Genomic DNA, 15,842 nt, shown 5'->3' on the forward strand with positions numbered 1-15,842 from the left:
AGGGAGAGCCAGAGACTCCACCCAGGCATTTCAACACCCTGCTCAGACGAAGCAGGCGTCAGTTGTGCTGTCTCCTGGCCGAGCCGTCTGTGGTCGGGCTGAGGGGTGTCCCTCCCCTCAGGGTACACTGCAGGTCACACAGCAAGGACAGGCACGTGTAATTGCACAGGGGAAGCAGTGAGAAGCTGTGGACAGTGAGACAGTCTGTCACACCACTGCATGACAAAATTGGCAGTTAAAGATTTTTTTATTGTGGTGGAAATAGAATATGAGATTTACACTTCTAACAGTTTTTAAGTATACAATAGGGTATTATTATTTTAGTACTTACTCACCCTGTATAACAATTCTATACATGTTGATAAATGGATAAAGAAAACGTCTACACATTGAAGGAATATAATTTAGCCTTAAAAAAGTGGGAAATTCTGCAGTATGCAACAACATGGATGTACTTGGAGGGCATGACGCTAATGAAATAAGTCAGACACAGGAGGACAGGAACTGCATAATTTCACTCATGTGAGGAATCTAAAATCGTCAGCCTCATAGATGAAAAGAATAGAATGGTGAGTATCAGAGTCTGGGAGAAGAAGTACAGAGGAATTGGTAATCAGAAAGTTTTTAAAAAACAGTATAGTTAAGAGTGTTGATGCATTTTCCAAGTCATAGTTTAAAAAAAATTAATTTAATTGGAGGATAATTGCTTTATAATATTGTGGAAGTTTTCAAGACATAGTTTTTAAAAACAATATTTACATTTCATCATCATAACAAAATTTAATGCATTCCTTAGGATAATACAGATATCTGAAGGTGAAGGCCGCCCCCCTCAGCACAACATACACCTCTTTCTGAAGCCTCTAGACATGAGGCAAGAAAGTAAAACCTTAGTAACTTCCAGTTCCCCAGTTGCCAGGTTACAGGATCCCTGTGTTTCTTGTCTGCATCAGATTGGAGATGCTCTAACACATAGGTATATTCTTAGCTTAGCTCAAGCCAAGACCAAAGTCTTTGTTTGCTTAGGTGAACTTCTCCAGCTCCCTATTAGAAGTCCCACTGGCCAAAGAGAGGACCCATCAGAGCATCAGTAAAGATGCAGCAAGGCATGAAGCATTCAAATAGGATTAAATCCATGACTTTCTAGACTTCATAATGAGGCAAAAAAGATTTTTGGTACAAAGTCAGAATAAAGACACACAGTTGAGATGACAGTTGTGGCGCATGTGCTGTAATCTGAGATTATTTAGATGCTATATCACCATAAGCTAGTAAACCCATAGCTTACAGACCTCCAGCTCCCTGACAATATTTATTTATGTTGAACCCGCGGTCTCCCAAACACACCATGTGCTCCACCAATACCAGCATTGTCTCTATGACTAATACACTATTTTTAGGCTTGGCATAATAGTAAGGATCTTAAAAATGATACTTTACTGCAATTTTAGGTTGCAGTTTCCAGCTTTCATTTAATTTTTACTTTACATTGAAATACATGAGTGTGTGTGTGGTGTGTGTGTATGTTTGTGTATCTGAACTCTCTGCCTGTGTGCAAAAATGAGTTGCCAGAAGGTAATTTGGAAAACATTTTTTTTCCAGTCTGTCTAGAGTCTTCCTCATCTTGGCCTGCCTTGCCTGGTAATAGACCCTGAGGTCACAGGCTGATGTTTGTTTTCCAGAACAGGCCCCTTCTCTGCTTTGAACACTCACCCCAGTATCCCCACTGATTGTCTTCCCTCTCCCAGGCCCAGTAGGAGCTCTTGCTGCACAATTTCCTTTACCTTCTCCCCACAGCTACTCTCCTGGACCTCTACAGACTGGCCTTTGGGGTGGGGCAATCCCACAGGCAGAACTGTGATAAAGGCTGTGGGGAGACAGGTGGGAAAGGGCAGCAAGAAAGCAGGAAAAGCCACAAAGAAACAAAATACTATCAGATCCCTTTAGGGGTTCTGGCGCATCCTTCCTCACTGTTTCTTGACCAATTCTGGAAACATTCCTGTGCATCTGGTGTGAGCGTGCCCCTCCACTCCTCATGGAGGGACTCACTAGAGCCCACTCCTTTCTCATAATTACCACCTCCACCCCTCCCCTTTCCCTTTTTAGACAAAGGCTTTAATTTTTTCATCTCATTAAAGATTATGTGTATTTTATAAACAAACATTTTAATAAATTTTTGTATAGAGGGATGAGGCCTAAGAAGTATATATACAATGGGGCAAGGTATTGAATAGATTTCAAATGTAGGTTGTGTGGTTGTCATAGTTAAACTGTAATGAAGCAGAAATGTGTCACGTACTTAGCAGAAGAGGATCGTGGGCCTAGCCACAGTTCCTAGAGAGTTCTTACAGTTCTCTTGCTCACCGCAACCTACAAACGCCTCCAAAGTTAAATATGGTAGGAGATGGTGCTAAGGACCAGTGCTGCTGCCTGGCTGGGCAAGCGAACCCCTTACCTGCGTCCTTGTAAAGGCTTAAACATGCTTACACTTTCACCTCCTTCCCCTTGGTCCGGACTCTACTCCCCCTCTTTCCATTCATCCTCGCCTGACTCCTTTTCCCAATCTCCAGAGGATTAAAGAGATTGATTAAAGAGGTTGATAGAATCAGAGAGTAAGCAAAGCGGTGGATGGGGGGAAGGTGGAGGGAAGAGCACAAACAAGGCAATATGGCATTTTCTAGGAACTGTGATAAGCTTGTTGGAGATTCCAAGTCTCTGCCCACAGTTGCTTTGGAATGTTCCCTGAGCACAGTGACTCTACAAGAGTAACATAAGTCTTCATTGATTCACATAATCTTGAAGTTCCTGGGCACTTACTCTAGAAACTTTAGACTCCTTTGTTCTTCAACAAACCCTGGCGGCTTATTGTCATATATAGATGGCTATTACATTTGAAAATAACAGGTGAACTTCTGCTCTTCTATAAAGCAGCTGAGACTTCCTGTTCCCCAGTGGAATGGGTGTATGTTGAGCTCACTCGATCTCCTGTCTCCCCATAGAAAACCGGGCATTGTTTGCAGAGGTGTTTGGCAATGTGCTTTCGGAAGAACACAGAGAGATACCTCCTGAACTTCTCGCCCACGAAGGCGTAGATGATGGGGTTGATGCAGCAGTGAGTCATCCCCAGGGTCTCTGTCACCTGCATGGCCTGGTCCAGCTGGCTGCTGCTCTTACAGGTACTCAGGCCAAAGAATTCCTGGAAGGTGCTCAGGAGGAGGACGATGTTGTAGGGAGCCCAGAAGAGAAAGTAGACAATCATGATCACAAAGATGAGCCTCACAGCCTTGTGCTTCTTCTTCTCATTGCGACACCGGAGCAGGGTTTTTATGATTCCCGAGTAGCAGACAATCATGACAAGCAGTGGCAGCACCAGCCCCAAGATGCTCCTCATAACTGTGTGGAAATTCTTCCATCCTAGTGGAAAATAAGGGGCACAGGCGTAACCTGAATGTTCTTCGAGGGATTTGATAAAGATGATTCCTGGGAGAGAGGCAAACACAGCCACCACCCACGTGACCCCACTTGTCACCACCCCAAAGGTGACTGTCCTGGCTTTTAAAGCAAACACAGCATGGACGATAGCCAGGTACCTATCGATTGTCAAGAGGATGATGAAGAAGATTCCACCAAAATAACCAATGTGATACAGCCCTGTGAAAAATTTGCACATCGCATTCCCAAAAACCCACTGGTCTGCAGCATAGTGAGCCCAGAACGGCATGGTGAGGAGGAACAGCAGGTCAGAGATGGCCAGGTTAAGCAGGTAGATGTCAGTCATGCTCTTCAGCTTTTTGCAATTGATTAGGATGAGGACAACCAGCAAGTTGCCCACAAAACCAAAGATGAACACCAGTGAGTAGAGCGGCGGCAGGAGCTGTGCTTCGATTTGTCCCACGCTGGTCTTTCGGCAGGGTTCACTGTAATCATAGTCATAACTGGTGGTGGGTTCTTCATCATTCCCCTTGACATTTGTTGTAAACAGAGAATGAGATGTGGGAAGCACATTATGGCTGAACGTATCATTGCCGTCCATCTTCCTCGGTCCTGGAAACAGAGGACAAGATGATGACATACAGCACAATGGCTACAGTCCCCAGTCTTACCAAGGTCCCTGCTCCACTTAAGCAACATCCAGGCTTTCTCTCTCCTTGGCAGCCATCTCCGTGAAAGCATGTGTGCTAGTTTGCCACTTCCCCTTATTCCTGATCACAGACACCAGTCGTCTTCCCACAGCCGTTTCCCAACACCTTGGCCTTCCTGCAGAGCCTGGCTCTCATTATAAGGCTGACTCTGCTGGACACTTGCTTTCTCTGCTAGGCCTGGGACTCAATCCTGGATGATAGTATATGAGGGGACTCCACTAGGGGGCTTCTGGGGATGCTCATAATGAGCCATTATGAGTTGCATTTTCTATTACTTGCCACCCAAAGTGTTCTGAACACTCCCTCAACTTTCTGCCCCCATCATTTTGCCAAAACTTCTCTTGCCAGGATTGCATTGAGAGCCCAGTTTTAAACACCCTGGCTTTTAGTTTCATCTTCATCAAACATTTGATCCTTCCCATGACCACTTTCATTGAAAACTTTTGATTTGGAAATTCGCTGGCAGTCCAGTGCTTAGGACTTCATGCTTTCACTGCTGAGGGCCGAATTAAATCCCTGATTCAGGAACTAAGATTCCACAAGGTGCATAGCACGGCCAAAAAGAAAAAAAAATTTTTTTAAGTTAAAAAACAAGAAAACCTGTTTGGCTTCCAGTAGGCTAGTTCCTGGCCTACCACTTCGTTTTCATATTCTTTGTTGGTGTTCCCTCCCCCTGCCTATGCTGTAAGGGTCCCTAGGCACCATCCTTGGCTCCCACTTCTTTACCATTTACCTCTTAACCCTTGTTCCAAAGTTCTTCCTGAGTTGTTTTCAGGTTCTAAGTTTCCTGTAGGCTAATGCTTCCCAAAGCTCTGCCTTTCAGCCCCACCTCAGAGTTGAATTTTCCATTGCCTATTGCATATATCCCCATGGACTTATTTATTTAACCAGTATTTATTGAGCGCTTACTAGGAGCCATACTCTATTTTAGACAGAGAGCAAAGTGGATATCAGATAGGTACCTTGAATTCAACCCACCCCAAACTGAACACCCCTGGAAAGTTGCTTCAGCTTGTGGATTCTTTATCTTGACCAATGTCATGTACTCCATTATTTAAGAAGTAAGATTTGACATTGTCTTGGGTCCACTCTTTTTCAGAAGATTAGGAGCCAGGCCTTTGTTTTTTATTTATTTATTTTTTAAAATTTTATTTTTACTTTATTTTACTTTACAATAGTTTATTGGTTTTGCCATACATTGACATGAATCCACCACGGGTGTATACGAACTCCCAATCCTGAATCCCCCTCCCACCTCCCACCCCATAGCATCTCTCTGGATCATCCCCATGCACCAGCCCCAAGCATCCTGTATCCTGTATCTAACATAGACTGGCACTTCGTTTCTTACATGATAGTATACATGTTTCAATGCCATTCTCCCAAATCATCCCACCCTCTCCCTCTCCCTCAGAGTCCAAAAGTCCATTCTATATATCTGTATCTCTTGCTGTCTCACATACAGGGTCATCATTACCATCTTTCTAAATTCCATATATATGTGTCAGTATACTGTATTGGTGTTTTTCTTTCTGGCTTACTTCAGTCTGTATAATCGGCTCCAGTTTCATCCATCTCATTAGAACTGATTCAAATGTATTCTTTTTGATGCCTGAGTAATACTCCATTGTGTGTATGTACCACAGCTTTCTTATCCATTCATCTGCTGATGGACATCTAGGTTGTTTCCATGTCCTGGCTATTATAAACAGTGCTGCAATGAACATTGGGGTACATGTGTCTCTTTCAATTCTGGTTTCCTCAGTGTGTATGCCCAGCAGTGGGATTGCTGGGTCATAAGGCAGTTCTATTTGCAATTTTTTAAAGGAATCTCCACGGAGCCAGGCCTTTGGAGCTAAACAGACCTAGACTTGAATCCTGCCTCCAGCGTCCAAGTTGTGTAATTTGAGGTTAACTGCTTCTTCAACTGTCAGTTTCTTTTTGTTTAAAATAATAACCATGCTGAGTTGCTGTGGAAACAAAGATAGTGCAGCATCTAGTACAAAGAAATGCTCTGTACTGTTGTTGTTGGTATTATTATTATGTTACATGGATTCTACCTCATGGTCACCTCTCAGAGTCATCCCCTCTGCACCTCTTTCAGCTGCCACTCTGTTGCCTCCTATGCATCCTGGCTTTGCTGAGCTCCTTCATTTGCTCTCGCCTTTTTCCTCACCATGTTCTGTTTCAGTCTGTCTTCTCTGAAACTGAAATTGGATCGTGCTCTTCTAAGTTTAAAACTCAAGTAGCCCCACGATTTGTATATGGTGGGGCCTCAAAGGCAATGCCCAGGCTACTACTCATGGCTTTTCTAAGCTCCTTTCTTCTCAGCTTCATTTCTAATCACTTCTCAAATCCCAGATCCTGTGGTCCAGCAATACCCATCTTTTTCCCACTTTTCCCAGGCTCATCATTTCCTTCAGGCTTCAGTGATTTGGCACATGCTTGCCCCCTTGCCTAAGATGTCTGCTGAGTTCCTGTTCATCCTGTGGTGTGTGTGTGTGTGTGTGTGTGTGTGTGTGTGTGTGCGTGCACGTGCGCACACACTTCCACACACTCAGTCGTGTCTGACTCTTTTGCCACCCCAGGGACTGTAGCCCGCCAGGCTTCTTTGTCCATGGAATTTCCCAGGCAAGAATACTGCAGTGAGTTGCCATTTCCTACTCCAGGGAACCTTCCCAACCCAGGAATTGAACTTGCATCTCCTGCATTGGCAGGTAGATTCTTTACCACTGTGCCACCTAGGAAGCCCTCTCCCTTTCTCTGTGAAGTCCAACCATCCTCCTCTGTCATATCATTCTTACCATCTCAAAACATTGTGCATGCCTTTATAATAAACACATTATCTTCTACCCATTGTGCGCTCCTTGAGAGAGAGGACTAGGTTATGTTTCTGTCTTCAGCACTTATGACAGCACCTGGCTAAAGGAGGTACCAGTAATAAGTTCATTGAAAAAATACATAAAACTCATAGTAAGTGTGACAACTAACAACATTAGAATTGTTCTCAAGAATGTTTATTTTTTTCCTGGCAGTGACTGGATTTGTTTTTAATCTGTGTACGCACCTTATTTTTCACTTTCTCTTGTGATTGATACATTTCACAGATTTTGAATTTCACAGCACTGAACTAAATTCTTTAAATGAGCAGAAGCTAAATAATACTTCTGATCAAACTTGAGGAAAAAAGGTATCCACCTAAAGAATTAAAACTATAGTGATTAATTGAATGTTCCTTAGGCTCCATGTGCTATGCTAAATACTCTTCATACGTTAATTAATGTAATCCTTAACAGTTTTATGAGATAAATATACATTTTAAAAGTGAAGAAATAGAAGCATGGATGCATTAAATAATTTTTTCCCAGACTCACAATGCGAGTACTGGCTGAGCTGGAATTTGAACTGTTGGGCTATTCCATTTCAAAGGCCCTCAAGGGTTTTCATCTTTAGACTCTGAGGACAGAGATGAATGTAGAAGGATGCAGAAGTAACCGAGTTTTTGGTGGCTCTTCATGCCTTGAACAGAATGTCTTTGGCATTTAGCCTTAAAATCCACACACTTGCCCATACAAATGTGTCCTACCTATAAATGCACAAGCGCACACACACACACACATTAAGCTTCAAGAGGGCAGAGAGCTTTGTTTTTGCAATGAACTATCTTAGTGCCCTAGAATCCAGCCTCGTACATATAAATATCAATTGAGAAGTGAATAATGGAGAACTAGTAGGCTACGAGTTTCTGAGAAACAGAGGGCTCCCCTGTGGGCTAGACTCCCAGGTAATCTAGTGGGAGCTGTTATAAAAACTAAAATATTGGGGTTCCTTGCACATAGCCTCTTAGCTGTAACAGGCCCTCTGGGCTGTTCTGTAGTTAGTCTCCTCATCTGTATGGAAAAGTGTAGACTGGATCCGTGGTTCTGAAATGCTGGCTTTCAGATTACACAGGAAGCCTATCAGTCAGAAATACACAGCGCAGACCCTGGTTCTGGTCATTCAGGCTGGGGATGAACTGCCCCAGCCACTCCCACTGTGTGTTTCCTATGCTTTGTTATTCACCTGCCTCTCAAGTGCCAGAAGCCTTCTTTTTATCACCTACTCCCGTGTCACCTAGCTCCTACCATGGCAGACACGTAGCAAGGAGGCTGAAGAGCACTGGTTTAGGTGTCACTTTCAAGTGTCAAGACACATCAACCAGAACTGATTAAAAGCTGCCTCTCAGAAAAATGAACCCCTCACTTCAGCCTCTGAATTGAGGTGAGAAGTGTATGTGCAGGATCTGTACTATCACATATGTGGACTAGAGGGGGAGAAATTCAGGGTAGAAAGTTCCTGCTCTTAACAGTCCTTGGGGGCTGGGAGGGGCAGAGTGAGAGGAGCAGTATTTGAGAAGCCTGATTGTCCTACTTTCTTAATTGTCTTGTTTTAGCCCAACTCTCTCCTACCACCTGAGCTCTGCTCACTCTGCTTTGTGCTTCCTTCCTGCCATTGGGATCTCTCTGTCATTCCTGGGACAGATGCCACTCTCCATCCCTTTCTCCTATCTTGATCATCCCCCCAGTTCCTGGGCAATACAGACTCCCAGTCCTTGCATCTAGCATCGAGATGCTTTGAGCCTTTGATTCATAAAGTGATGGAAAAAGCACCCCCAACTCACCGGTAGATGGCTTCTTTTAAGTGGCACTGGTGTGTCAGGCTTCTCAGCAACTGAACCAAACAGATCTGGAGGTAGAAACTTGGTGTGCAGAAGTAGGAAATAAAGTTTCCTGCAGAAAGAGAAGGCGGAGATACAAGGGCGAGTAATGGTAAAGATTTGAAAAAAAGAATGATATAGTTCTTCTTTTCCAGCCAGGAACGATGTACACTAGGTTAAGTCTCCAGAGTAGAATTCATTTTGAAATCTTGATTATGCAACCTTGAGGGTTTAAATCAAGCACACTCCGTGTTTGCTCCTGGGTCTAACGACTCTGGGCTTCTTTGTCTTGTGGTTCTCTATATCTGGAAATCTTTCACTGTCTTCTGCCAGTAATGATTTGCATGAAACGAGCACACTAGAATTTCATTTCCTAGAGGATAAATGATAATGGGGGCTGTTGACCATATGCTCTGATTTCAGTGGCATCAAAGATTTGGGACTTGGTGAGAAAACTTATTTAGACAGAGCTTTTTAATGAAAAGGGAATGTTAAATGGTCTCTTGTGTCAGAGATGTCTTTAGTAAGAAGATCCTCAGCTGTTACAGGTTCCACTCTTGAGAAAAAAGTTTTGCTAAAAGAAAACACCGTTGAGATTTTGGGAAGATAGTAGGTTAGGAAGTATCATGAGTCTCTCTCCTCACCTAGGCAACAGTTTCACTGGCAGAAGCTGTCTGATCTAACTGATTTGGAACTCTGGAGTCAGTTGAGGGTCTTCAACTTTCAGGAGACGGCTTGGATGACCAGTTGCAGTTAACTATGGCCAATTTCAGCTCTTGGCACAGTAACCCCCACCTACTTCCCTACCCCAGGCACTTTGGCAGGCAGTTCTGCATGTGTTCCTGGGGCAGCTTGCACGTAGCTTGCAGAACCCAAGGTGGGCACAAATTGGGCCCTGACCTCCAGATATCAGGGATCTGTGCTCTGACCACTGGCGATTGCTTCTAATCTTAGAAATGCAAACAAAGAGAAGGGCAGCCATTGTTGTATTCCCCTCATTGCTGTAAGCCCCTCCCCCTCTGGCTGAAGCGACTTTCAGGGTATTTAAAGAGCCGGTGCCCTTTATTTTTCTCTGTTTAATTTTTCTCTTTTTCCCTTTCTGGGAATCACACATTAAAAACTGGGACCTTCAAAAACAGGGAAAATTTAAAAAGGACTGCATTCGTAGCTCAGTTGGAAATAATCTGCCTGAAAGGCAGGAGACCCAGGTTCGATTCCTGGGTTGGGAAGATTCCCTGGAGAAGGAAATGGCAACCCACTCCAGGATTCTTGCCTGGAGAATTCCATGGACAGAGGAGCCTGGCAGGCTACAGTCCTTGGGGTCGCAAGAGTCGGAAACGACTCAGCGCCTAAACCACCACCATGTATTCAGGGAAGAGCATAGGCTCTGAAAAGACCTGAGAAGACCTTAAGTTCACAGTTCAGGCTGATCCTTGGCACAGAGAGAGGTTACAGCAATCAAAACAAAAACAAACCAAGAACAACTTAAAAAAAAAAAGCAAAAAACTTACATTACCATGTGTAAAATAAATAGCAAACAGGGAATTTGCTGTATGGCTAAGAAACTCACACAGGGGCTCTGTATTAACCTAGAGGAGTGGGATGGGGAGGGAGTTGGGAGGGAAGTTCAAAAGGGAGGGGATTTATGTATACCTGTGGCTGATTCAGGTTGAGGTTTGACAGAAAACAACACAATTTTGTAAAGCAATTATCCTTCAATAATGATAAAAAAAATCCTGAGAAAGAGAGAATCTGACTTCTAGAATTACCACGTTGTTAGGTTCAAATGTCCAATTTCAGCCAAAAAAAAAAAATCACAATGTATAAAGGAACAGAAAAATATTGTCCATTCAAAGGCAAATAATAAACAAAGAGAAGCTGTTCCTGAAAAAGATGTGATGGCAGATCTGTTAGATAAAGACTTAAAGAGACTCACTGACTTCAAGGGAGATGTGGAGAGAATCAAGAAAACCGTGTATGATCAAATGCAAATATCACTTAAGAGATGGAAAATCTAAAAAGAAGCTAAAAAGAAATTCTGGAGCTGAAAAATACAATAACTGATATGAAAAATTCACTAAGGGGATCCAGAGGTAGATTCAAGCAGGCAAGAGAAAGAATCAACAAACTTGGAAGTTATTGGGTCTGCGGAACAGAAAGAAAAGATTGAAGAAAAGTGAGCAGAACTTAAGGGACTTGTGGGTATCCCAGGATAAAAGAGAGAGAGAAAGTGGCAGAGAGTATATTTGAAGAAATAATGTGAAAACTTTCCAGATTTAAAGGAAGACATGAATATAAACATCCAAGAAACTCAGTGAACTCCAAGTAAGATTAAGTTCAAAGAGACCCACTCCAGGACACATTATAATCAAACTTTCAAAAGACAAAAACACAGAAAGCAGCAGGAGAAAAACAGATGATCACAAAAAGGAGATTCTCAATAAGATAATAAGCAGATTTCTCATCAGAAACTTAAATGGCCAGAAAGCAGTGGACCCATATATTCAAACTGCTAAAAGAAAAAAAGCTGTAAACTTGTTTTTCTTAAAACCAGCAAAACTCAGGAGTGAGGGAGAAATTAGGACATTCACAGATAAAATAGTTTTTGTATGTTATTGAAGTTGCTGCTGCTGCTGCTAAGTCGCTTCAGTCATGTCCGACTCTGCGACCCCATAGACGGCAGCCCATCAGGCTCCACCGTCCCTGGGATTCTCCAGGCAAGAACACTGGAGTGGGTTGCCATTTCCTTCTCCAATGCATGAAAGTGAAAAGTGAAAGTGACGTCGCTCAGCCGTGTCTGACTCTTAGCGACCCCATGGACTGCAGCCTACCAGGCTCCTCCGTCCATGGGATTTTCCAGGCAAGAGTACTGGAGTGGGGTGCCATTGCCTTCTCCTATGTTATTGAAGTTAAGCTGGTACAAATGTAAATTAGAATGTTATAACTTTGGGATATTAAATATGACCCTCGTGGTAACCACAAAGAAAATAGCTATAGAATATGTACAAAAGAAAATAAAAAGCAATAAACATTCCATTTCAAAAAAATCAGCTAAGCACAAAAGACAGTAATGCAGGGAATGAAGGGCAAAAAAGTTCTAAGGCGTACTGAAAACAAATAGCAGAATGACAGGATGTCATTCCTTGTAAGTAATTACTTGAAATTTAAGTGGATTAAATCCTCCAACCAAAAGATAAAGAATTATAGAATGAGTTAACAAAGCAAAACAAAAATATGACCTAATTAAATACTGTCAATAAGAGATTCACTTTAAAAGACACAAAAAGATTGACAGTGAAGGACAGAGAAATACGTTCCATGGAACTATTAACCGAGAGAGCAGAGGTGGTTATGGTAATATCAGACAAGATAGACATGAAGTTCAAAAAAGTTTACAGGGATAATGAAGAAAGCTCAGTACAGCAAGAAGGTATGATAATTATAAACACTTACATGTAATAACATCATCAAAATATATGAAGCAGAAACTGACAGAACTGAAGAAGAAATAATCACTGGAGCCTTTAATAACCCGCTCTTAGTAATGGGAAAAAAATTCATATAGAAGTAAGGAAATAGAAAACTTGAACAACACAATAAACCAATGAGATTTTAACAGATGTATATGTACAACTCTACCAAACAACAGCAGCATACAGTGTACTTCCCAAATGCACATGGGAAATTTTCCAGGATAGGCCATATGGAAACAAGGATCTCAGATAGCCTTGGCAAGTTTCTAAGCTTTATTTTCCCCAGCTATGAATTAGGAATGATAAGGTGTCTGGGGTCTCTGAGGTGTAAATAAACGTAAAGCAGCTAGTAGAGTACCTGGTGTGTAGTAGGCTCTCAATAAATAGTAGTGAAGAATAACAACAGTAAAACACTCGGGGAAGTCCAGGTGTCCTTTCTAGATTTCAATACATTGTGACCGTGTATTCTGCAGAAGACCTGTTTTTTTGTACTGAGCAAAGGGGCCTCAGGTTGTTCCTCTAGGAAACAATTATTTGCTTGAGCAGGAATAGGGAAAGTTCCCCCAAATCTAATGTGGTTTTTCTGAGATATCAATAACAAAACAGGTCATATTCACTCCACTGATACTGCATCCACTTCTGCTTATGATATCTTGCAACTAGTTCCTTTGAGTCAGTCTAGAATGAGGAAGGTCAAGACCCAGAAATTTGGCTATTGCTGATTAGGACCACACTACATTTCTGTCTTCCTACAAGTATCATTGACTCCAGGTCTGTCATTTTATAAACAGAGAGATATGCAGAGCTAAGTAGCGGTAGAGCCTGAATTCAAATCTTTGCGTTATCTCTAGCGCAGGGAACATATGACACAGTTGACTGACATTTTGAAGACTTTCTAAGGATAAGTATATGTACATAGGCATTGACAGCATTAAAAGAACTAGCAAGGGTGTTGAGGTGCCCAGAGATGCTGGCAAAAGTGGGAACTGTTACCCCTGTGCTTGAAGAGTCAAAAGAATTAACAGTATTACCTGAGTCCTACTGAGAGCTGAAAGTTGAAGGATACAGGCACCACCAGAACAGCAGCCGAGCAGGAAACCTTCTGTTCCCACTCCGGTCTCCTGCAGTGCATCCCAGTAATGTTGGGTTAAACCCAATGAGAAGAGGGTGCAGCAGGGAGTCCAGGTGATGTAGCACGTGGACACCAGCTTTCTGGGGCTCAGAGTGGATCTGGGGAAGAATAGCAAATAGCCACACTGCTATCAAGTCAAACTTTTTTTTTTTCTTTTCACAGGGTCCATATAGATAGTCAGAAAATTGGGAACCAAAGCTAGTACACCTTAGAATTCTTTCTGCACATAGAAAGAGTTACAAAAGATACTTCTCCTTGAGTTTGAGAACCACCCCCACCCCCGCCTGCTTCCATCTACCTGTTGGCACTGGGTTCATGTTTTCTGAAATTCTCAAGTCTGGCAAAAGGAGTATGACCTTGGAGGAAGTCTGGACTATGACCAGACTTAGAGGAAAACACATCTCCAGACTTCTGTCTCTGATGTGACTACTGACCAAGCAGGGTCACATAGAAGACATGGCTGTGATCATCTGCTGGGGTCCAGCCCCGGTGGATCCAGGAAATTCGAAGGGTGGACGGAGTCGGCGAGGAAAACTTATTTATTTATTAATATAAGATTAGATTAGGAAGAAATAGTGTAGTAGGAAGATTAAGTGGAGAAAAAGGGCTGAATAGCTTGGATTATGCGGAAGACCAATAAAATTTCAGACAAGGAATTTGCACCATCTATGTTGGGCCACTGGCGCTCACTTGAATATCTAAGGGTGCCTCGCCTTAGGCTCCCTTTCACGTGGGTCTTAACAGACAGGGCAAGTAAGTAGACTTGGCGAGCCTCCGTGCCCCAGATGGAAATTCAGCCTGAAATTAAAGTAAAGAGGAGAGGGAGGGAAAGGGAGAGAAGAAGAGAGAGAGAGAGACACGGGGGAAACCAGTCCAGTGACTGGCTCTGGCCCCTATTATTCAGAAGGCCTTTTATACTTTTGATAAAACATGGAGATCAATGGGTAACACAAAATTATGCAGCGTTAGCAGTCCAGACTCTTATCAAAACCAGGCTTTTCTCTCTGCATACCTAATTGTATACACAAGTCTTAGGTAATTTACATCATCTTCCAGCCAAAAGGGCCACCTTTTTTCTGATAAGGGTTTGTCAACCAGAAGACTTATTTGTGTTGATCTTCCCAAGGTCTAGTGCCACTCTCAGAAAGCACTAAATAAAGTTACATTCTTACACAGCAAAGATACAGCAACTTATAACAAGTAGAGGGAGTACAGTGATTTACAGCAAAAGAGAAGCAATTAACTCAAAAGTCTAGTGTTGCTAACATCAAAACTACTATGTATCTTTTTCTACATCCTGCTTACATTGAGTAACATCCTTCCAGGTGCCTAAAAGATAAAGAATATAGAGGCCTGGAGCAGTCATTGAGTCAACAGTGAAAACCCTCCACCAATATAATTTTTAACTCTTTAGAAAAGGCTCTGTATCTTTAAGATGCTTTTAAGCTTTGTGCCTCTCACAGCTGGGGGGCTGTAAGCAATTCACAAGCTGTAAGAGGTCTGGGGAACCTGTTAGGCAAGCTAGAGAGCTATTGGAGGGGTTTTAACTAAAACATCCCTTTCAAATGCAGGAGACTAAAGCCCTGATTTGACTTTTTCCAGAGAATATCAGAAGAGTGGAAAAGCAGGCAGATTCTTATTTTTTGGGGGGATGGATGCTCAGGAAATGCCAGGGGGAAAACCTGAAGTCTGATTAGCCTTGCCATCAGAGCTCTTGCCGCATGACCTTGTCATGGGTGGAATTCCTCACGCTGGCTCCCAGCAATCATCTTAAGGTCACCTGGGCCAGGGTTGAGGAGATGATCCATTCTTCTGTAAACCAATGAAATAGAGTTCATGCTCCCTGAATGAAGAGGGAAGAACCAGATCAACAACACTGGCCATGGAAAAATTTAAGATTCTTGATTATTCATACTCTGAAGATCAACAGCTGAGTTGGGGGTTAGACCATTGAAGCTGAAAGTTAGATTTGATCCAAGAGCCTCTCTGCCCCTCCATGGGTGGCAGTACTCAATTAAAACATGGGGAAAAGCATGGCTAGAAAGAATGGCTGCTGGGGCAAGGAAATAGGAGAGGTTTATCAACACCCTGAGGTGCTTTGAGGATGTCCCCTTGACATTGTCAGTTGGATTTGTTCAGTTAACACCTTTAGAAGGTTAAACTCTTGCCATTTTATTTCAACAGCGATGCTTTTGGTTGATTGTGGTTTCTATGGTTTGCCTGCTTCCTGTGACCTACTAAAATAGATTAGTGAGTTCTAGGATTTTACATCTTCAGTTCAGTTTTGGTTAAAAACAATGATCTAGACTAGTACCCATCAAAGAAGCACAGTTTTATGTTCCTTCATCTTCTGGTCATTTCTTTATGATAAAAATTGTACAAACTATTTCCACTGTTTT

General features: G+C 42.6%; 1 protein-coding gene across 1 annotated transcript; it reads right to left on the bottom strand.

Annotated features, from left to right (window-relative positions):
- Nucleotides 1–669: 669 nt before the first annotated feature.
- Nucleotides 670–9,614, bottom strand: CCR2 (C-C motif chemokine receptor 2). The gene is made up of 2 exons (XM_069562229.1): nt 8,803–9,614; nt 670–4,044 (listed from the first exon to the last, which is right to left on the bottom strand). The coding sequence occupies exon 2, from the start codon at nt 4,031–4,033 to the stop codon at nt 2,921–2,923; it is 1,113 nt and encodes a 370-aa protein (XP_069418330.1). The 5' UTR covers nt 4,034–4,044; nt 8,803–9,614; the 3' UTR covers nt 670–2,920.
- Nucleotides 9,615–15,842: the final 6,228 nt, after the last annotated feature.

The sequence above is a fragment of the Ovis canadensis genome, chromosome 19 (assembly GCF_042477335.2).
Source record: "Ovis canadensis isolate MfBH-ARS-UI-01 breed Bighorn chromosome 19, ARS-UI_OviCan_v2, whole genome shotgun sequence".
Taxonomy (NCBI): domain Eukaryota; kingdom Metazoa; phylum Chordata; class Mammalia; order Artiodactyla; family Bovidae; genus Ovis; species Ovis canadensis.

What these genes read in the sequence shown, in the direction of transcription:
- CCR2 (XM_069562229.1), bottom strand. Translation starts at nt 4,033, where the DNA reads ATGGACGGCAATGATACGTTCAGCCATAATGTGCTTCCCACATCTCAT.